At 50.1% G+C, this 22957-nt stretch overlaps 1 protein-coding gene across 2 annotated transcripts in view; it reads left to right on the plus strand.

Annotated features, from left to right (window-relative positions):
- HRAS (HRas proto-oncogene, GTPase) overlaps positions 1-22957 on the plus strand; it is a 43086-nt gene that overhangs the window by 16091 nt on the left and 4038 nt on the right. The window contains exons 2-4 of one of the 2 annotated variants that reach the window (XM_074884806.1): positions 6159-6225; positions 16018-16171; positions 20869-21047. In XM_074884806.1, the coding sequence (XP_074740907.1) occupies positions 16061-16171; positions 20869-21047 (290 nt within the window). In that variant the 5' untranslated portion in view covers positions 6159-6225; positions 16018-16060. The remainder of the gene's footprint in view (positions 1-6158; positions 6226-16017; positions 16172-20868; positions 21048-22957) is intronic. The other variant, XM_074884805.1, reaches the window with a different exon arrangement.

The following is a 22957-nucleotide window of genomic DNA, read 5'->3' on the forward strand; positions in this document are numbered from 1 at the left end:
TTACCCCAAGCTTTTAAAGATGAATGTGAGGGTAAGCTGACAAACTCCAGCTTTCAGAGCTCAATGCTTTCTGTGCTGTTGGAGTATGAATTTTCCTCTTGTGTTAATATACTTACTCTCTACAAAACCCTGCAGCATCTCTTTTTGCTTAAGTAGTGTTTCAGGTTAGAGTTGGCTGGTTTGACGTGCAAGCTGGTGGTTTTCCATGGGCTTTTTCTGTTTTTAAAAAGCTTTTTGCAAACATTGGATTCATTTTTTTTTTTAATTTATTTTTTTCAGTTGGAAGTTCCTGTGTGGGAACAATGAGAGCAGTGTAGCGACCATACCCGCTACACCATGCTGTGGCCTTGAAGGTTCATTGTAGGGACACACGTGGTCCTCGGGGAGTTGCTTTCTGAAAATAAGAGGATTTTAATGGGGAGATCAAGCAGCAGTTTAAATCCAGTTAGGTGTGAATGATGTCCAAGAGTGAGAAACTGCAGTGTGTGCCTTAGGAGCCCTGAGAAAAGCACTGGTGAGCTCCGCTGCTGTCAGATGAAGCAGTGAGGCTTTATCAGCACATCACCCCTTTCCAAAATCTCCCCACCGGTGGCTTGTCTCCCTTCCAGGCTCCTGTGAAAGCATGTGATCACGTTTGAGATCTCGCAATACTGTCAAGACTGTAAAAATTCAGAGTTCAAACTTGATCTCTGAATTTATTCTTCCAAGGAAGGTGAATTTTGTCCTACTGAGGATTTGAGGAGAAGTGGACCCATAAAGTAGAGCACCCCTGACTGCAGATACTTTGGTGGCTCTCTGTTCCCTTCAAGAAGAAAAAAAACCACCACCAAAACTGACAGACCTGCTTGTTCAAAATTGAAAACTTTCTCTAGTTGTTCCTAGTGACTGTTTCCTCAGGGGGATCATTTCCATATCTTATGAGTAATTTCTGAGTCCCAACTCAAAGCTCGCAAGAGCGATCATGTCATGACAAGAGTTAGGAGGTTTGCATCATCTGATTAGACTGGATCATCTTTAACAGTGCCGGTTCGCGTCACCTGTCCGTTTTCTTGCTCGTTTTTTCCTAACCACTGAGGGGAAGAAGAAAACCCCAAACAGCCTTGTGGCGTTTAGCATTACTCAAACACTCTTGCAGTCTTGAATGGTCAGCAAAGGCACATGGACAAATTTTGTGGGTGTTGATGAGCAGAATTGGAGAGGAACCCCAGGCCATACATAGGACCAGGCTCCTACTACTTGAACAGCGTCTTCGTAGCTGTTATAATTCATATTTATAGTAGCAGACCAAAAAAAGCCCGAAGGTGTGAAAAGGGATGCAGCCACTAGCCTGAGCGAGCATGTAGACTGTGGTCTTCTGGTGCACATCCATCTCTATGTCCTACCAGCCCTGCCTGGAGTCCCTTTAGTCCGGTATTTGCTGTAGCCCGAGAGATAGTTGTATGAAGTTTTTGGTGCCCCGAGTTCCAGTTTTTAACCCCCTTTCCAGACAGCATGGCTTAAGTATCAGAACTTCAGTTCTTGTGTGTTTGCTGGTGTTTGCGAGGGCAGATGCTGAGCACGGCGGTAACCAATAGAATAAAAGGTCAGGGCCGGTTTGCTGGGGGCTGATGGCAAAGGGTGATAGCATGAAATGCTCCCAGGAATCGGTGATTTGCAGTGTGATGTAGGTCATGTAACAGATCTTCCCAACCCCCTCAATCTAATAGCATATAGAAAATATAATACATTTTACTTATAATAATAAAGTTGTATTATTATACGCTGGGGGATTGAAGGCAGATGCTTGCATTTTTCCCAGTGGGCTGAAGGGAGGTTCAGGTTTTGTTTTGTTTTACTTATTTATTTTATTTTAAACCAAAGCCAAAGAACCATGAGTCAGCTTGATCTTTACTGCAGCAGTTCTGCTGTGGTCCCCAGGCATTGTCGAACAGACGCCTGCACTCCACTAGCAAGGATGAACCCAGAGACTGCTATGTAACATGTGCAGGCTTATTTTTGTCACCCCCCTCCCTTACAGAGCCTCCCTAAGGAGTTTCTGTGTGTTCTTAGGAGCCAGTGGGAGGGGATGCTTTGTGCCTCTTAGCAGAGGGTCCTGGGAAGACACTGAGCTGCACGTCCCAGGAGCAAGTTCTCTGTGCCAGTGCCCACCGGCCCCATGTGCAATTCTTCATGGCAGACAGATCTCCAGGGAGGAGGAAACAACTCAAATCGCCTCCTTCCTTCTTCTACTTTATGATTGCTGACTTATAGCTGCTCTGTAGGCACTCTCTGTGCCTCCCTGGCTGAATGAAGGTGTATTTTTAACCCTTCCTTTCCCAGGAAATGCCAATCTACCTTGCTACTGTCTCAAGATGCTGAGAGGGATAAGTGCTCCAAGTGCCCTAAAGTTGAAAATTAAAATAGACCAAGTGAGATCCTCGGCGAGTGTTGACTGTCTTGGCTTTAGTGGCTTTATTGCAGGGATGCTACTTTCTACCCTTTCATTAAGGTGATCCTTCGAGGTCAGATCTCAGTTTTGGGACTTGTGTTTGGTTCTGACTCCTCAGCTTGGGCCGTCTTCTCCATTCCTTTGGGAAACTAAAAAATCTTATACCTTGTCCATACTGCACATGCACAGTGGCTTAGGGCTGTCAGGAGAAGTCAGCTTTGAAGTTTTAAGTTTGCCTTTTGTGGTTATGTTTTTTTCAGGCCAAATACAGAACTGTTTGCATGAGCTTTGTAAAGTCCAAGAATAAATCCAATGAACGCTGCTGTGTTTCTTTTTTAAACGTCTCTTCAATGTGTGCTTCCCTCCCCAGCGCTGCAGAGTTGTGTTTGGGCAGCAGGATCAGAAAGTCTGAGAGGCTAGTGGGAAATGGCTGGACACTGGGAAAGAAAACGGGAAGCTGTATATACAAGCCTGGTAAACAGAAGTGATGTTTACAGCTTGGCAACCTCATTGCTGCAAGGTGTTAGGGAAGTCAGTGGCTTCAGAAGATAAAGATTGTTGTATGAGTGTTGTATGGACAGCAGGGACATTTAGAGTTGAAAAGAAAGAAATTCTCTGAAGTGGAAACTTTGGTGTAGGAGCTGCCTTTTTTGTTTGCGGATCATCTGGCTGGATGAGACCCTCACAGGGACCAAAGATGGTTTCCACTGGAAAGAGTAAAAGAAGGTTTTTGGGCTACATGAGAATCCCCTAAAACATCTTTCATGCCTGGCTGTCTCTTACACTGCCCTAATGAAGTTGCATTACAGTAAGTACAGTGCAAAGTTCAAAAGTCTCCTTTTTTTTTTTTTTTTTTTTTAACGTGCACGACCTTTTCTTGGTGCTGTGCGGGGTTTGCCGTGCAGAGATTGACCTGCCATAGAGGTGTGTTGCCGTGCCTGACAAAAGGATGCTTCATCTAGAAGGGCACCTGTGGGCTCGTGTTGCCCTGTTTTACTTTGCCCAAGCTGTGACTCTTCCAGCTCGTGCCACAGGTGTTTTGGGCTGTACTTTGCATGGTCTCTTAATTTCAAGAGAAACCAAGTGCTGAAGAACAGGGTGAAATCCTGTCTGTGGGATCTGCTGTGTTGGGTCACCAGGTACCTGCCAGGGTGCTACCAACTGTGGGCAGGTGTGGGCCTCTGGCTGACTTTTGCAACTAAAGAGATTTTCTCTCTAAAGACTTGAAGCTTTTCTTCTTTCTGTTTGCAGTTGGGAGCCTGTGTCCAACCTCCTTGCATCTTTTTGTCCATTCACTTCATGAACACTCTGACTCTTTTCCACAGCAGGTTGTCGTCCCCAAAACTGAGGGCATGGTGTGTTTCCTATCCGTACCCCTTTTAAACAAGGAAATCTGGTTAATGTGACTGAAGGGAGCGCTTGCCGGTGCTATCGTGCTGGTCAAAGTGGGGATGAGAGCCCTGCATTGCCCTTTTCTCCATCAATTGTTGATCTGTGTAGAGGAACACCTAAGTGCAGTCAAAGAGGTAGGGCAGGGACTCCAGAGCTTGATGGCCACGTCAAGTGCAGTGCCAAGGCCAGATCTGGATCTACTCATTGCCTCTACCAGGGATGTCCTGAGGGACTGGGGAATCAGTCAACTTAACTCTTAGGCATTATCAGAGGGACCTCAACCACTCTGCTGTTCTCAGAGGCTTTGCTTATTTGTTAATCAGCTCGTCAGGCTTCAGCGTTGAGGTGGAGCCACATCTCACGCAGGCTCGGTGTCTTGCTTTTCTGTGGTTTCTTTTCAGTCCTAGTGTGCCTGTGGATGCTGGCTGTGAGCCCACCCAAATCCTGCATGTCGTCGTTGCTGTGGGCTCCCAAGGAAGCTCTGGAAGGAAACCCCCCCTGCTTCTGCTGATTGTGCAGGTCTGCCAGCAGATGCTGGAGGCTGTGACAGAAGTGATGGAGTAGGTGTTGTGCTCCTGTCCCCTGCATAATCAACTGCAGCCATTGATGAGAAGCACAGTCTTGTGGCAAAAGCTTGAACTTGGGGGAGCAGAAATCCTCAGCTTTACCATAAGTTTCCTGTGTGACTGTCAGCGAGTCACTTAATTGCTCTGGGTTCCTTGTTGCAGGGTGGAGTTACTATTTCCTTAATCTGCTACACCGTGTGTTCCTGGGGAGTGGGGATACATGAACCTGCATGGAGTCTACTCGGAGTTGAAGGAGCATGTCTTCTGCATCGATGCTGTGGCACTTGCAGGACAGGCAGGATGAGTCCCCGTGCAGTGTCCCTTTGTCACTCCAGAGCCAAAAGGAGGAGATTCCTTCCTTTGTGGTATGGAGACCTGTAATCTGTACATCTTCAGTCTTATTCGCAGCAGGTCTGTGCTGTGACAGTGATGCACTTAAATAACTCACCCACAGCAACACTGCTTGGATTTTTTTAAAACCCAGCCTGCTGCAGAGAGAAGCACGAGCATCATGTTAACAAGTCTATTGTGGCTGAGATTTACCATCAGCAGCAAAGTGAGGTTTGGGTAATCCAGGACCCAAACGTTAAAATCTGCTGATCCAAACTTAAATCTTGTGCCTTTGGACCTCTCTGTTCCTGTCAGCGTTGGGTGATGGTTGCTCAGTGTTGCACACACAGTGCGTTGGTTGGCTCTGCCTGGCTTCAGACCTGGTTGTGACGAATTCATTCGCCTTGGCTGTTAGAGGGATGGGTTTGGATGCCTTCTCCAGACCTCTCTGCCAGCCGTACTCCATGTCCCCATCCCTCTAGGTTGCAGCTGGCTGGTGATGCAGCTGCTGGGTCCGTAAATCAGCGGCGTGCCCCTGAATATCTGCTGCATAATGACTGATGCATATTCATGCTTGCAGCAGCATTGTGTCATCCTGCTAACAACATGTCCCGGTGGGAAGGAGAGCAGGGATGGGGTCCCAGCAGCAGGTGCCTGCTCACTTCCTTTTATCTCCTCTTCCTGCTGCCCCCGTGTCGTTGGCTCCCTAAGATGCCCTGTCGTTGTTTTTATAATGCGTTTTCCCCAGCTCCTTCTCCCACATCTGCTAAAGCGAGCCCTGCAGCTTTGCTTTTTGCTGTGGTGCCTTCTTCCTCTTCGTCCCTGCTCTGCTAATAAATAAGGGTGTGTGCCTGCAAAGGCGCTGCAAGGGCTAAATGAATGCAGAAGGATGATCGTTGTATTTGATCACGTAAATTAAATGCCTCACTAATAAAGGAGACACTCAGGAAGTATCTGATTTTGGCTGTTTGGGGTCACTCAAGATGTTCCTTTGAGCTCTGCCTTTGAATGAACTGTATGAACAGCTTGTTATCGGTGTGCCATAGAGAATGAAAAGGCAAGAAGGAAACTCAGTCTTCTTCACTCATCCCAAGATAGACTGTCCCTCGCTCACAACTAGCCATTGCACTTGTGCTGCTCTACCCTCTGTCTTGAAAAATGATGCTGTACCTCCTTTCCCTGGAAAAGATAAAACTTGGGAAGATATGATTAGCAGCCTGTGATATGCCACATGTGAGAGAGGGATGGATGGGGGTTGACTCTACTTTTCCTGTTCCAGTACAAGATCCTAGGTGCTGTCCAGGGAAGCTGGGGCAGCCAAGTTGGGTACTAACCAAAGGGTACCCCAAGATTCACCTGTCCAAGTCCAACCCAGCTGAAGCTGGCTGTCCCTGCAGAGAGGGATCCCTCTCAGTCCTCCTCTGTGTTTCTTCTCCTTCTAGGGGGACTTGAGCCATCCCCAGACGGGAGGACCCTATTTCTCAGCGGGGCTGGTTAGCCATCCAGAGGGTGAGTGCTGCATGGGCAGGAGCAGATGGGGCTCCTGCTGTCCCAAGATACTCATTTGTCTGCTTTTCTGCTGCTGGCCAACAGCTTCCACCTCTTTCCACCCAGTCCCAATGCTGCTGGCTCACTGTTTGAATCCTTCTGCTGCAGGAGCTGTAGTGCAATAGAACACGTGCTGCATGCACCGTTTCATTCCTGGAGCTCACCCATACTCTTGTAATATTATTTTGCTCCAAAACCTGGCCTTTTAAAAATTCTCTTATACATGAAATGTTAAAAGAAAAAAATTTAAAAACTAAAAGCATTATCAAAACAATTCTTGAAACTTCCCAGCTGCAAATACCCTGTTTTGTTACTCATTTATTTGCTGTAAAAATACATATGTGTTAGGATTTAAAGCAAGCAGGAAGCTGAACAGCCAGATCTATTTCCATTGCAAATTCTTCAGTGAAAAGTGCTTGGATGTGTTTCCTGAAACCAGCTTCCTAATTTTTCCCTGTCAGCGGTTGTTTGTGAGGAACAGGGAAGGATGGGGAAGGAGAGGAGAACGGAAATCTCATGGGGGAAGGCATTTCTTGACTATGAGGTACGTTTTTTTGGCCTGATACGCATCAGTGGTGCTCAGGTTGGGGACTGGCTCTTTTGTTAAGTGACATACAAGGCCACCTTATACCAGTGGCTTCCCCCTTCTAGCCAGGCTTTGTGTGGGGAAAACGGCAGCGGTGCTCAGCCTGCCCCTCTGCTCCCAGCCTTACCTGCATCTCCCATTGCTTATCTGTGCATCAGAGCATGTGCCTCTCTGCCAGTCGCCTGTGCCCGTGACCCAGTTGTGATTTCATTAGGATAATTGGAGAACAGGGCACCTCTTACAGCACTCTGGGCTTTCCTGCTTGATGTACCCTGCCTCCCCAATCATCTCTGCCCAGGGAAGCTGGGCTGGGGGGGAGCTTCCAGCTCTGACAGTCCAACACAAAGACCCAGCAGGAGACCAACGGCCTTTCCATCCAAAACCTCTACTGGGAGCTTTTTGTCTCACGTGAAGACCCCAGATGGGAAGTCATGTTGCCTGAATTTAGTTCCCAGCTTTACCACCCACTGATGTCTCTGGGCCAGTCCCTTGGCTTGTCTGTATCCCCTTGCCTGTCTGTACAGTGAGGAGGATGGTGTTTCTGTTCACGCATGGCCACCACCCCCAGCTCTAGCACTGGGTGCTCCATCTCTTGCAGCTCGGTGGCGAGGTCTGAATTTCTCCCTTCTTATGCTGTTGCAGCAGAGCCAGGCAGCTGCTGGCTGCCGTAGCACGATGGCAGGACTGGGAGAGGCAGCTCCGCTGCCTTTTCCTGGCAGCTTGCCTGTGGCTGCTCCTCTTGTCACCGAGAGGACCAGGCAGAAGACATCAGGTACCTTAGGAAACTAGCCTGGAGACAGCATCTCTTGTAATCCCACCCCATTACTGGGCATCATTTGCCCCAAAACCTGATGTTCTCTGTCCCTGTTGGTAGCTGCAGTTACAGAGATCTGCTTACATGGGCACTATGTACTTGTCTGGTCCAAGTTTCAGCTTCATTGTGCCTTGGTGGGAAAATCAATACAATTTGGTACTGAGTCTAGCAAGTCAAAGAGATTGCTCAGAGCCTGGGTTCATGGTTGTCTACCACACATTTTAGCAGTTATAGTTATTATCATCTGTAATGTGAGTCTTGTTTTAAACTTTGCTGGATACCTGTCCATCTCTTCATATGCTCAGAGTACATCACGCTGCCTTTCACCCATCCCATTTATGTTTATAGATGGGATTTTAACACAAAAGAAGGTTAAAAGCTGCTGCTTCTCTTGAGCTCTGTCTTGGCCTCTCAGTTGCACAGAGTATGTTCTTCATTTGTTTTTCTGAAAAAGACTGGGAGGCTTGGGAGAAGTCTCTTTTCCAGGGCAAGGTGGAGAGCTGCCAGCCCAGGCGGGGAAGCGTCTGCCTCTGAACCACCTGCTTGGCCCTGGGAGGCTGGAGAGGAGATGAAAGCGGAGGAGCCCTGGCAGTCTGCAGTCTTCTGCATCTCGGCTGTGAGAGCTTTTCCTCCCCCACACAGCTTTCCCACATGCGTTGGCAGAGTCAACACTAGGTCCTAAGTCCTGACTGCAAGATAAGAGCTCAGTTTTTATTTAATTGTCCCCTGTTGTCCCAGCCTGCATGTTCGTGCCTTCATCCATCTACCTGTACCAGGCTTTCAGACAAAACTCCAATCTCTTTCCTTAACGCAGGTCACTCTTGCTCGTCTAGAGTCTCAAACAGCAATTAAGTGTTAACCATAAATCACAGGCATAATTTACAAACTGTCTTTGATTTCTTCAAACTGCTGGCCCTGCCAGATGCAAACAACTGGTGTTTCAGCTAATGGCTTGGGTGCTAGCCCAGGTGGTCTCTCCCATCTGCTTGTGATTTTTTTAAGGGTCTGTGTTCAGCAGTGGAGTGGGATGTGCCATTTGCTGCCTGTTTCCTTCAGACCTTTCCATGGACTGACAGCAGGTAACCTGCAGAGCAGCATGATTTTTCTCTGCAAGATAGCTTGGAAGATCGGGTCTTCTGCAGAGACTGTGGTGGGACAGGCCCCTTGCTTTCAGGAAGAAGGGCAGAGGGGTGATGGTGGGAGCTGAAGATCCTGCTGCGTTTTGCAAGCACCTGCCAGAGTTGCCTGAGGGCATGCTGCTCCCCATGCCACGTTCATGGTGCTGGAGACATGGGCATGAGCCATCCTGGTTTATAAGGTCTTGAGATACGTGACCTGCTAATCTTTCTTTGGATTCTAGTAATTTTGGTGGTTGTATTGGCTGGGGGGGGCAATTTCTTCATCCAGAGGGAAATCTCTTGGGTAGCTGGTTTGTTCTCTGGGTTTATTGCATTACTGGCTTGTGTTGGTTGTTCGCTGTTTTGGGTGGTTAGGTATAGCTGCCTACCAGTTGTTTCTCTTGGAGTAAGCTGGCAACAAAGAACTGTATTAAAGAATATTTATTATTTGAGAGGGAAAGCAAGAACAGTATAGCCAGACCCACTTACTGCTAACAGCTGGTGACTGTGCAGATTTGTCTTTTGCTCAGCTACCAGATAGCTGAAGCAGAAACCAGGGAATAGAAAGCAGGCAGCAGCTTCGGTGAGGATGGTACTATCTTGTTTTCCTTTCTCCTTCCATCTCTTCTGGAGAGGGAAGATGAGCAGGGACTTCCCAAGCCCTTTGTGGCTGGGTAGTCTCTGGCAGAGGGGTTGTGTTGCCAGAGATGCTTCAGCTGGAAGCTGTGCAAGGGCTGGGCCTGGTGCAAGGACCTGTCCGTGCCTGCTCAAGACCTTGTGCAAAGCCATGGCTTGCACCTTGCTGCTGAGGCATGTTTGTGGCTGCTGTGGAGAGGCAATCCCTCTCTTCCAGACCTGCCTGTGCCTCGAACCTGCCTGCAGCCTTCTGCCGTTCTTCCTCCCAGTTTTCTCCTTGAATACACATTCAAGGAGAATGTGTTTTGAGCCTCCTACATGATGTCATTCCTTACCCTTTTTCTTTTTTTCCTCTGGAGCAATATTTTTGTGCTCAGTCTCTTGGGACAGGCTGCCTCTTCCTTCAGATCTTGAAGAGCTTGCAGGGGATGGAAGAAGCCATTCTGTTCCTCTTAGGCTTTTTCCTTTTTTTCCCTAATAGAAGACATTTATTATCTCCAAGTTGTTTCTCCAAAGCAGGGCCACCATTTGCAACTTTTATTCCATCTTTGGCATCCCTCTCTCTTTTTTTCATCTGTGGGCTGCATTGTCTGAGTTTGCGGGTATGCAGCCAGCAAGCCAACAACAAGCACATTGGGTTAGATTTGCAGCCCACTTGTTAATTTAAAAAGCAACAAGTAAATTAAAATGAAGCATTGGATAGGCTGTGACTTGTAACAGGGCACCAGCTTGCCAGCCTTGTTTCCCTAATCTCTTTCAGGCTGGGCAGGCCATGGAGAACATCAGCAGTTTGACCCTTGAGTGTAAACAATAGGTGACATGTCACACCACTGGGGAGGTTCCTTTGGTCCCTCCAGAGGCTGTATTTTGTGATGATGGTGACAGTCTTGTGCATGAGCAAATGGAGGAGCCTGGACCAGGGTGAGCCAGCAAGGTTTGCCTTGTCAAGGTTCTAAAATCACCGAGTAGCATTCCTGGCGTGCAGGCATGGTGGACTGCTGGTAAAAGGCTGAGAGGAGCGTTGTTCTCCTGGGGGCCTGCAGCCCACTTCTGCCTGCGAGGTATCTCTGTTGAAGGGAAATAAAATCAAACACTGCAGCCCTTGTGGTCTAAGAGCTTCTCAGTTCCTGTGGACAGAGCTTTTGGAGGAAAGGGTGCCCGATCTGAGATGTGTCCGAAGAGATTTGCAGGGGTAAACTAACTTCTGATACCTTTAAATGCAGAGACTCACAATGAACAGGTAGAGGATAAAGGTACAGTAACGGACAGTTGTAAAACTTCTGTCATGGCTGGCCTCAGTATGGCAGTGCTGTGCAAAAATCTGTCTCTTGGCTTGTTTAGTTGGCTTGGTGTCCACCCTGGGGGAGAAACAAGGTGACAGGAGGAAAGGGAGGACACAGAGAAAGCTCCTTCAGTGATCCTGTTGGAGCGGTGTCAGAGCCTCCCTCATGGTGAAATGTGTTGGAAACCCACTGAAAACCCCTTTCACTTGACACCTGAGCTTTTCTTGAAATGTGGTGGTGTGATAGGATGTACTGATGGGGCCAAGCCCCTTGAGTTCCTCAGTTCTGCTGTTGCTGAGTGAGTTTCTGGAGGCTTCACAGTCAGTTCCCCAAACCACCTCTCCCCCTGCAGATGAAGCTCTGTGCTGGAGAAGAGGGACCGTGAAGAACATCAGGACACACCTTAGTCTCTGGGTAGCACCTGTAACCTTGATGCCCCGCAAAAGCTTGTGCCAAGCATCTTTGTACTCACTTCTGCAGGCAAAGCCTCCGTGCTGCCCAGCATGCACGGAAAGGGGAGAAGAGGAGGAGATGTGCCTTCTGCCCTCACCTACACCTCCACAGCTGGGGCTGGGCGCTTGGTCTCCCGACTTCCTGCAGAAGGCTGGCAGATGTTTCTTGTTTGCTGGAGCTGCGTGGCTCCAGCTACCGGGCTGGGAGCAGCTGCTGCTGCCAGGCGGAAGCGCTCGGCAAGGCTTTCCTAGACAGCTTTGAATGGGAGCCAGGAGCCCTCTTGCTACAGGAGAAAATCCATGAGGTCAGGAAATAAGCAGCGGCAGCTCCGGCTCCATGCTGGGGTTGTTGGCTTGGCACGTGGATCCCAGCCCTCCTCTTCCCGGGCGGTGCTCCTGAACGGCTGTCCTCCTTGCTGTCTTGCTCAGTGATTTGTTTGACAGCACTGCGTGGCTCTTGGAGGGTGCAACGGTTGAGTACTCGCAGAGGTGATAAATTTGGATAGTCATGGAAAACACCAGACGGTGGCCTGGGTTAGGCTTTCAGATCTTGAAGAGCTTGCAGAGTATGGAAGAAGCACTGTTCCTGCTCAGCATGGGACTGGGAGGCTGTGCTTTTGTGTTTCCCTCTGTTATTTTGTGGTCAGGTCTGTCTGCTGTTAGCTGCTGAGAAATAGAAACTCTTGTTTATCCTCCTGAAAATCCTCACATCAGGAGAACCTTTCAGAACAACCAAGAGGCTGCAAATCTCCATCCGGTGTGTCCCCAGACTGAGTGTGAAAACTTGGGGTGTCTGTTACCATCTCTCTGGCAGGAGCCCCACTCTCTCTTCCCTGCCTGTTTTTTAGGAGAGCCAGAAACCTTGTCTTTGGGATGGCTGTTCCTTGAACCAGCCCATGCAGTGGTGGTGATGTTCATGTGGCGTTGAGGAACAGCCATCCCTGCATTGAAGCCTCTGTGTGCATTGATGAGCAGCCTTGCTCTTCCCATGTTCAGGAGCAAAGAGCATGACAGGGAGCTATGAGATGGTGTTGGTAGGGTCAATTTAGGGATAAGACCAACTGCCCAACTCTAACAAAGCTTGGCCATATGGAAATCCCTGCTTTCCCTGCAGCCTTTGGCCAGGCTCCCTCTCCTGTGGCGTTTGCATGTGCTGTGATGAGTGGTTGAGTCTCCCTCTGTGAAGAGCTTGCGTCGTGGATCCTCTGGGAAAGGAAGCGAGCTCATCTGAACATTGATTTTAGCATGCATTAATTCAGGCAGCTCTCCTGCCCAGAGCTGTTCATCAGTCCCCACACTCTTACTCTACATTAGGACATGTTTCGCAGTGATGGTATGAAACGGTTGGGTGGGCTGGACTCGCCATCCTCTGTAAGCTGCAGAATCTCTCCCGCCGTTGCTGGGGTGAGGATGGCGTGCAGAACGATGAAGAGTTAGCTGAGGTGCCAGCACCTTCGAGGTATGGTGTGGGTAAGCAAACACCAACATTGCAGAGTTCTTGTATGTAAATTGTCCATGTGCTGGCCATGAGTGATGGGGAGCAATAGCTTTTTTTGTCCCCTTCATTTTCCCCGCCTCCTGGGTGGATGTGGAGATGTGAGTCTGTGTTTCTCTGGAGGAGCCAGAGCTCAAGGCTCTGGGCTGGGGTGGTGATGTTACCCCTCCGCTTGCTGGTATGTGGTTACTCCTCTGCTGAGCAGCAGGGCTCAGTGGGGGTCTGGAGCAGGGGAAGACCCTTAAGCTGCTGTGGGTGACTTCCTCAGCCCCCACCCACCTCCTGTGGCAGTGGGAACCAGAATGCTGGTGTGGCTGTCAGGGCTGGGGGTCTTCTGAGAGGACAGCACCTTCCACTGGTGGTCCCAAGGGAGGACCTCCTCGAGGACTCATGTTGTCTTCTCCCCATATCGAGTCTAGGCTTTTCTCACTGCCTTAGCAAGTCCCATAGTCCCGGGCGGTTGTGCGGCTCCCTGGAGCATCACTGCGGCAGCTGGTCCATCGTTGCCACCAGATGCAAAGCACGGTCCATCACCGCCGCTGCAGGCCTTTATTCGCAGTCGCCGTGCTTTGCTAGGGGTTGCAGATCTCCCTGCTCTGTATGAAAGATGGGAGCTGACTGCAGAGTTTCCTCAGACCCTCGGGACCCCTCTGTGTTCAACTGTGAAGCTGTTCTGCTGCAGGAGCGATCCCCTCCTGGCCAGTACTGTTGGTGGAGACAGTCAAGCAGTGTTTGCTCCTCAGTCCCCATTTTAGCCTGTCACTGTCCATCATGGTAATTGTCTCTTCCCATCTGAGAGAGGTGAGAAGCCTGGGGTGGGGATCTCCCTTGTCCCTGAGAAATAGTGTATGTGAGAAGCTCATATACATGAGGGTGTGCATTAATGGAGCAGAGCAACGTGTGCATGGTCAGTTAGTGTGATCACTTAGATGTCTCCTGTAGCCTTGCTTTCAACCCACATCTCTTCCTTGGCCACCAGAACAGAGGCACGTTGGACTTTTCTGGGAAGCAGTGACACTTTTGGGTACGGACCTAGGGTATCACATTATTTACACCTCATTTTCCCCACCAGCATCACTGTGTTTCACAACCCTCAGCTTCTCCAGCAGTGAAGACCAGCACAGCAACCAGAGGTCCTGCTTGACATGGTGTTTGTGCTCTGGTTGCTCTTCTGCACCCCCTCCCTGCCCTTCTTCAGGATCTTGGATGCTGAGAAGGGCATGAGCTTTGTTTGCCTTCCTGCTGCCGAGGCAGCAGCTCAGAAGAGGGCTTTGGCAAGAGGCGCCTGTGTCTGACTGCTCCTAGCTCGAGTGGGTGATTGAACTGTCTGAGTGGTTTAAGGTTGCAGTCAGGTGGGGATTGGAGGCAGAAAGTTCTGGCCTCCTTTCCATCAGATCTTTGCTGCATTAGCAAATGCATCAGATGCAGACTGGGTCTAGAGTGGCCTTTGCCAGCACCGTTTGTACCAGCTTCCAGGGTTTTGGGAGCGGGGCTGGTGAGCCTGGGGAGGAGGGTGGAGTGATTTAACTGTCCGGGACGGGGAGGAGGGGTATGTGTGTGTCTAATCCCCGTGCAGTGGTGTTGCAGGCTGTGTCAAATGGCGACTGGCCAGGGGAACCGTGAGCTCGTCTTCCTGCTACCCGCTGTGTTTCGGCTGCTTCCCCAGAGCTCGCAGATGACGGCTGTGGATGGGTATCTGACCCTGGGGTGACTTTCAGTGGGCAGGGGTTGCAGTCCAGTGAGGGTGGATTTCTATTTAAACCTTTGGGGTTTTGTAATCTTCCTGAGTTAAAGTTCCTCTTTCTCAGCGGAGTTGGAGCAAAAATTTAAGGGGGAGAGATGTGCGGGGTGTGTGAATTTTCTCCTGCTGAAGGGCCATGGCAAGTACACGGTGCTGCAGAAGCGTGGTTTGCTCGTCCTGACCCTAATCATCATTCCCAATTAGTGCCTTTCATGGTAGCATCTCTTGCTCCCCTGTGGGACATGCCAGCTTCATCTCTTGGGAGCAGGGGTGCCCCTTCCGCAGTCCTCCTCCCTATTGCGAAGGTCAGCACAGCAGGAGGATGGGCAGAGGGTGTGGATGTGCCACCATCTCAAACCTGCCCTGCGGTCTGAGGTTTAACGCAGCCTTGAGGGTGAAGACACGGAGCTAATGGCATGTGTGGGGGCGCTGGGACTTCTTCCCTGCTCCCATGGGCATTGACATCCAAACTGCATCGGCCAAGGCTTTCAAACCTATCTAACGATTTTGGATCGCCAGCTTGAGATAAGGCACATCAGAGATAGTGCTGAGCACTACTGGAAAACCAGACTCCTTAAATTGGTTACTTTAGGGTTTACTTTTGATTTACAGAGCCTATACATCTGTTTTCTTATCAGTAACGCTCCCTTACATCTTGAGGCTTGCTTGGGGAATGTGTGAAGTTTGCATCCAGACAGTAAGGCTGAAGGATTGCTGCATATCACAGGATAAACATAGTTTTGTATTCAGTTTGATGGATTATTTTGCCCATTTTAAAGTAACTTTCATTACTAGCTGAGAGTAGTAGGTTAAATAGCTCTCGAGGCTGTGTGTTTAGAATAAGTTTCGTGGTTTTAGGTGAGGCTATCTCACATTTCAGACCCCAGCACATCGGACCATAAAAGCAAAAGAAAGACAGTGAATCCTGGAGGCACAGTACAGAGTGACAGACTGAAATAAGTGTAATTTTCTCTGGCCAGATTCCCAGAGTAATCAGTGTGCTGGGTGGGAAGAAGGTAAGAAAGCCCTTGACCCTTGGGGCGCATGGGCCATCCCGCCACCTCCCTGTTTCCAGGCCAGGCTTGCCAGTGTGGTATGTCTGCGAGCTTGAGATGAGACACCAGGGTAGTCCTGGAGCAGAAATACCCTGTGGTGGCAATTTCATGGACAATTTCATAAAGCTACGTTAAAAGGATGTTGCATCCCTGGTGGTGGCTTGCTGGTTTTTACCCCGAGGAGTGAAGGGTGGCTCTTTGCCATCCAGAATAGCAGTGAAGTGGGTTTACGTTGTCCCATCCTCCATCCTTACTGAAGTCAAGCAACTTAAAAGACCGTTAAAACCTTAAGGGGTGCATCCCTTCACCTCTGCCTTGCAGAATTAGGTGTCTCTGTGTTACAGCATGCTGGATCCCAGACCTCTGTGTCTCTACCTCGCAGCATTTGGGTGCTCCTGGGACATGCAGGAGACATTGGGAATGCTCAATACCCAAGGAATGAGGCTGTGCTTTGCAGATTTCTGCCTTTCCTGGCAGAAAAGGGGGGGCTGACCGCTCAGCCCTGCTGCAGAGCAGGCAGCTACAGGGAGGGGACGCCCTTTCCTAACGCAGTGGCCGTGTTTCTCCTTGCAGGTGGTGGTGCTCCTTGAAGTCCTGAGCTGGGGTCAGTTGGAAGATGACCGAATATAAGCTAGTGGTGGTGGGAGCTGGTGGTGTTGGGAAGAGTGCTTTGACGATACAGCTCATTCAGAACCATTTCGTTGATGAGTATGACCCCACGATAGAGGTAAGCAGCTCCGGGCGTGGGGTCTGTCTGTGTGTTTTCCTCGTGCTCTTCTCCACCTTGCCCCCAACCCATTGCGTGCTCGGCTTGGTCTCAAGTCTGAACTTGAGCAGGGGTGTTCCTCTGCTTCTCAGAGCTATTCTGAGTCGCTGTGTGCATGTTTGGAGGTGGCAGTGACTGACTTGTGCCTCCTGCAGAAGGACAGCGATGCCTGCTGAAGAGGGACAGCAAGGGAGGCAGCAAAAGCAGGTAGAGGGGGAGGCAGCAGAAGTGGGCAGAGCCATGCAGGCACTGAGAGGCAGCACAGAAGCCCTCCTTTCTGATGAGATGACAGCGTAGGGAGGGGTTAAAGGTTTGGGATTGAAGAGCCATTTTGTGCCTGTGCTTCTGTTCCTTCTCCTGTGAAATCAGAGGAAATATATCGACTTCTTGTGCAGGATGTTTTGAGATTTATTGATGAAATGGATTTTATCAGAGCTTGGTTGTATTATGTACATACCGCAGCTTGAATGAGACATGCCGGGCAGCTGAACTGTTGTGGTTCCCAGAGTGCTGCCTCTGCTCCATCACGAGGAGTTAAAGGTTGATGTAGGGTCTTGTGGTCGGTGTGGATGCCTGTCTGCTGGCCTGCCTAGCTCAACACCCTGCCTGGAGAAGCGGGCAGGGACCCTGTGCTCCTCCACTCCTCCAGGCTGTGCAGAGGGGAGGTCCGGTCTTCAATATCCATTACACTATTTTTCATTTATTTTTACTTTTTAAAAACATACTCCGTTCTCCAGCTGTTTTCACCATTGCTAGCAAGATGCTAATTACCCCCTGCATGACTTACACCTTCATTCAGGGGAGATGTGGGCAGCAGCCACTGCTCTGCATGAGAAGTCCACCCTGGGAAGGCAAATTACAGCTCTGTCGTGCCTCTTGGACAATAACCTCCTTGTCTGCAGTCCTAAAGGATTCTCTACCAGATGTGTATAAATGCAGCTGTGGTTGCTGCACTTATTATTATCATAATGGCTAAAATGCCCCAGCTGGGATCAGAAAGCTATTCTGGTAGGTGTTGTATGTGTAGTCCCCACCCTGAAGAGCTTACAACTTAAATAAGCAAGACAAGGCTTGGTAGAAAGGCAGAAATAGTCTTACAGTCCTACAGATGGGAAGGAGAGAAGGCACTTAAAAGCACGTGCTATTACGTCATTTGGCCAAGGTCACCTAGAAAGTCCGTGGCAGAGACTGGAGTTTAATTTAAGGGCTCCCGAGTCTCGGTGCTGCACCTTGCTTGTGGATGCAGTTGCCTTCTTCCTCAGCTCCTCTCCCCTCGTGCTCATCACCAGTAGCATCATATGCTTTTCTTAGAAACCTTTTGGCAAAAGAACTGCTGATGGAGAGAAACCTCCCTAGGGAGACATCTGCATGGATGGGTCCTCTCTTGGACCATAGGGTGGGCAGATGCAACTCTGACCCAGTGATGTGTTAAGTTTTGGCATCTTTTTTTTTTTTTTTTTTGCCTCCAGCCGCCTGCCCTCTGTACGTACCCTGCAGGGAATTTTCTCCATGTAAACAAGCAGCGGGGAATGTAAACCTTGCATGGCATTTCACAGCACACCCTCCTCACCCTGCCTGCTTCTGCCGTGCCCTGGGAGATGCCTGCTCTCCTCCCCTGTTCCCCCAGCCCCACTCTGCTCTTCTCCTCCTCTTCTTTTATGAAAACAGCCACGAGCTGCTCTTCACCCCTTTCCCCCCTGGTGCTTTTCCATCTGCAGGTCCCACCAGCCCTTATGCCTTTGTAGCTCCTTTGGTCATGCCCTGCATCCCCCTGCCCTGGCCATCTTCTCGCTCATTCCAGGGTGACTCCTTTTAATTTTGCTTCATTTTATGAGGATTCAGGACGCACAGGGAGTTTACCTGCCAGCCATCTGAATGTGACCAACAAACCCTCCTGTGACTAAGCTGCTTTGGATCATGCCCAGGAGCTGACTCTGACTGTTCAGTCAGCTAACAAACAGCACAGCAATGCTGAAATGAGCAGGATAAAAGGGGGGGGGGGGGGGGAAGTGTGTACGTGCATGGAACAAAGGCTTTACCCATCACTTAAATGAATCGAGGGTGGGCAGTGCTGCGAAGGGGGGTGCAAGTGGGTTGGTGTGCACTGAGAAGATGCTCCCCAGGGCAGGAGGGGTGGAGAAGTGAGTTTGTCCCATGTCTGGGGTGGAGACCCCAACTGAGTGCCTGCTCCCCTCCTGCCCTCTGGATTTTCACTAGTGCAGATGTCTGGCTTTGTAACTCAACGCTGGCTGACCTGCTACAGCGTGCGCTTGCGTGCCTGCCCTTGGGCTGCCCAGGAGCCTGAAGATCTTTATTTTGGGAACGGGAGGGCCAAGGCACCAAGAAAATGTGTGCCGCTGGCAGTGTCCATGGTAAGTGAGCGGGGATGGAGTAAAGAGTCAGGCTGTGTTGAGAAATCCTTCGGTTTGTCTTCCAGCTTTTAGCAGTCAGCTAATAAGGGGCTTCCCAAGCCTCTGGTCCTATCCTGACTGTAGCATTTAACAAATGGGCCTCTTGGGCTGGTCCCCCAGCACAGTTGGGGTCCTCCCAGCATCTGTCTGGGAGCCTGAGTCTGAACCCCAAGCAGATGCTGTTTGTGCCACCTGGCACTTCACAGCTGGGCCCAGCCAGCAAGAAGGTGGGGTAGGACATGGGGACAGCAGAGGAACACCGAGGCCGCAGGGTGCCGGTGCCTGGATGTGTTTGCTGGTGGCAGCTGCCCACCTGCAGTGTGACAGGGGTGGCTGAGCTGCCATCCCGACCATCCCGGGGAAGTTTGGATGAAGCTGGACACAAAGCAAGGCTGGGGAGAGCTTGTCCCCTTCCTTTGGGGGGGGTGGGCTGCAAAGCATCCTCTGCAAGACTGTTAATGCCTGTGCTCTGTCAGCGAGCTGGCCGGCCTTACAGGCAGCCTGTTGATGACCTGAGCCAAGGTGTGGGATCGCTTCTCTGTAGGTGTGCTGTCTGCGGACTTGGCAATTAATTGCAAATGTGTGCCGAGAGGCTGGTCCTCTGGGCGTGAGCCAGGGCGTAGGGGTGGGAGGATGCTCCGCTGGGCAGAGCGGGCACTGGGGTCCTTGCTGCCAGTCCCTGCCAGGCACTGGGACCCCAGAGGTAGAACCAGTGCTCTTGTACCTTGCACCAAGGATGCTCCAGATACATTATTGATTAGAAGTGGGAGCACATCCCTGCAGGGCAGCCTGCCAGTTGCCTTCAGAGCCTGGAAGCCAGCCCATCACTCCATGCTTATTCCCAGTGGGTCAGCAGTCCCCTTTTTGGGAAGGCACAGCCAAGAAAGCCATGGCAGAGCAGATCTCATCTCCTCTGATTTCATGGCGCTCTCCACAAGGTGAGGAAAGATTTTAATTAGCCCCAGTAGATGACGTTGTTGTAGTAATGAACCAAAGGGTGGAGGCCGCATTGGCCCCGTTCCCTTTCCGCGCCGCTGCTGGTCCCGTCGGTGACACATCGGTGACCTTTGCTGTGTCGGCTGTTTGTCTGCAGACCTGCAAAGCTCATCTGATAACATTGTTGTGGTCGTTGGAAGAGCAGCAGACGTTTGAATTCATTTTAAACTGCAGCCATAGCCTCTGCGAGTGGCTGCAAAGCGCTGTCATGGTCATAGTGCTGACTCGCACCTTTTTTATACCTTTGGTTTTGGCTTCCTTCTCTTGCTGAGAGTTGAGGATGCTGCACCATACCTGGGGGACAGCTATCAGAGAGGCATGAGGCTGTTCCTCCGTGCAGGGGCTGCCCCAGCAGCATCCCTGCTGATGAAACCGGGCATGGGGGAGAGGCATGGTGAAGAGGAGCGGTGTTTTGAGGAGCCTGCCTTGAAAATGAAACTTTTTGAGGGGTGCCCTGGGTGATTTCCAGGCCTTCTCACACCTGCTATAAGCTGTGATTGCCTGTGCTGCAGGGAAAACCCCCAACTTCAAAGGACTTGCCTGGATAGTCCTTACCTCTCCTGTAGCCCTCTGGGCACAGACTGGTTGTGGGAAACACCCTCCTCACAGTGGGATGATTTTTTTTTTTTCTTTTCTTTTTTTCCTCATGTTTGAAGAAGAGGTTGAAGAGGTTTACCATCAAGCCCAGTTTGCAGCCTTACTGGTGGCATGTCGCCTCTGGTGCCTGCTCTGAGATGGGTTGGAGGTGCTGGGTTTCCAGGTGATCTTAAACACCTCCCAGCCCTGCAGATCAGACGGTGGCTGGAAGCCCTGGCTGGCTGGAGCTGCCTTTCCTGGGTTTCCCCTTCCAGCACCCAGGCAGGGCAGCAGCAGAAGGGATTATCCAGGACTAAAAGCTTAGGAAAATAGTTGTTGAGGGCCTTGTGGTGTGGTGGAGTCAAAGCTGCCCCTGGTCTGCCAGAGGCAGGGCTTGGAATGGGGAGAGCAAGCCAGGGGCTGTCTTCTCTGTGGTTCTGCCAGAGAAGGGGAAACTTGCTCAGCTGCTCCCCTTATTTTTTTTTTTTTCCTTCTTTCTCCTTTCCCTCCCATTTTTGAAAGTAATTGAGTCGGCTATTTAATGGGAGCTAAACCCAGGCAGAGTGTGACCTGGCATCTTCCTGGGGATGCACTCGCTGCATCCCTTTGCTTGGCCAGACCTGAGCCCTCCCTTAATGCATTCTCCTCCCTTTCTCTCCCTCTTCTGGCCTGCAGGATTCCTACAGAAAGCAAGTTGTCATTGATGGAGAGACCTGCTTGTTAGACATCTTGGATACGGCAGGGCAAGAGGAGTACAGTGCCATGAGAGACCAGTACATGAGAACGGGGGAAGGATTCCTCTGTGTCTTTGCCATCAACAACACCAAGTCCTTTGAAGATATTCACCAGTACAGGTTGGTGTCCCGGGAAGGGCCCGTTCCCTCTTGCCCTGTGCAAAGGGGAGGCCTTGCCACTGCACCCTCCTGCCCTCCCTTTTAGATCAGGCCCCACGGTGGAAGCGCTGGCTGTCAGCAAAGACAATTAGCTCAAGTGGCCATTCCCCAGGGAAGAGACAGAGCAGACGGCTAATGTCAGTGACTCCAATAAAACCCATCCGAAGGGATTGCTTGTGGCCTTTGGGGACTCGGTAATGTAATGTTTAAGTGTTTATGGTGACTAAAGAGAGCTGATCCTCTACGACTCCCTCCCTTCCCTCCCTAATTAATGGAATTGCTTTGTTAGTGCAATCGATCTCAGTGACTTCTGCTGGGCCTGGGAGCTGGGAGAGAGGAGGCTGGGAAGGGCAGGGAGGGCTTCTTCCCCCACTGGCAACCACTGCGGCGAGGCTGCTGTCTGCCGGCCGCACGCACGTGGGAGCTCGCTTTCGACAGGGGCAAAGGCAGAGCAGGAGGAGAGTCAGAGCCCCGGTGAGCTGACTTGCCCGAGGTGATGTACTGGGGGAGAGCAGGGACCCTGTCCAGTGGCAGAGCAGGGACCCTGTCCCGACATGGTCCTGCTTTGGCTGCATCCAGGTTACCCATTGCGCTTCTCCCCCCTGCTGCCATCACCCCGCAGAGCTGGAGAGCCAAGGAGTCTTCCCTGGTTACCCCGATGCTGGCTTAGGGAGGGATCTCTGCTTTGGGTCTGTCTTTGAGGCTTGGCTGTGATGGGAGGCACTTGCAGAGGATGCAGGAGACGACTCTGCCTGTCCCTGCTCTGTCCACTGCCCACCAAGGGACCGTGTACCCCAGTCCCTCATCACAAACCCACATCCCCAATAATCCTGTAGCTCCAAGCACAGGCACAGCCCTGCCTTGCTCCGTAGGCAAGAGGCTCTGCTCTGAGCTGCTGAGATGTCTCAGTTGTTGGCTAGCAGGCGTGTTCAGTGTAATAACTATATGGTTGGACTAATTTGGCTTGTTTTAGCTGAACGGGAGGACAAAGGATGGGATTTTCCTAAAGCACCTGAGGGATTCAGCAGCATTCATCCTTGTGCTGGGGCTGGTGCCTGTGAATCACTCGCAGGATGGCTTGATTTCAAGCCCCGGTTTTAATCATGATGTAAATCACTGGCTTTCATCTTGTTTCGCCTGTGCTCTTTGTGTTTGCACTTTTAAAAGAATATTCCCCAGAGAAATGCTGGCTCTCCCTGGTTAGTAACCATTAGGAGGTATCTCTTTTCAGCTAAGTGTAGCCCGTGCACTAAATTTAGTACTTGCATTTGCTAATCAGGATGTTACATGGAACATTTAAGTGGCTTTATGGCATATCATACATATGGTCAGACTTCATTTCTGTGTTCTACTACATTAAAAAAACATGATTGATTTTTTTTTTTTTTTGTGATACATGTCCAGCTGCCTTTGGATAAAAACTTGAATTTAATTAAAATGCAGAAATCAGCATTTTAAATAATGCTTTTATTAGTTAAATAAAACCATGTTAAATGTTCTGGATGCATGAGCAAGGAAAAAAAAAAAGCTGGTTTGCATCTGAAGTTAAATGATTTATTAAGCAAAGGAAGTTATTATCTATCAGGAGGGAATTGAATGGATTTTTTGTGGTCATAATGGCCTTTAAGATTTTTAGAAGTGGTAGATCTCATCCTCGCCCACCTAGTTTTAAATCCGAGGTTGGAATGAAGAAGAGAGTGTTACAGCTTTTCTGTTTCCCAGTTGGTTTCTCAACTTTGAGTGACCTGAGCTAAACTGAAAGGAAGCAAATACTGCCTGTGCATCTGTAGAAAAGGCTACGGCTGCCAAAAGCTGGTTTATCAGCTCAGCAAATTCTGGTTGCAGGTGATTTTTTTAATTTTATTTTATTT

This window comes from Strix uralensis, chromosome 15 (assembly GCF_047716275.1).
Source record: "Strix uralensis isolate ZFMK-TIS-50842 chromosome 15, bStrUra1, whole genome shotgun sequence".
In the NCBI taxonomy this organism is placed as follows: Eukaryota; Metazoa; Chordata; class Aves; order Strigiformes; family Strigidae; genus Strix; species Strix uralensis.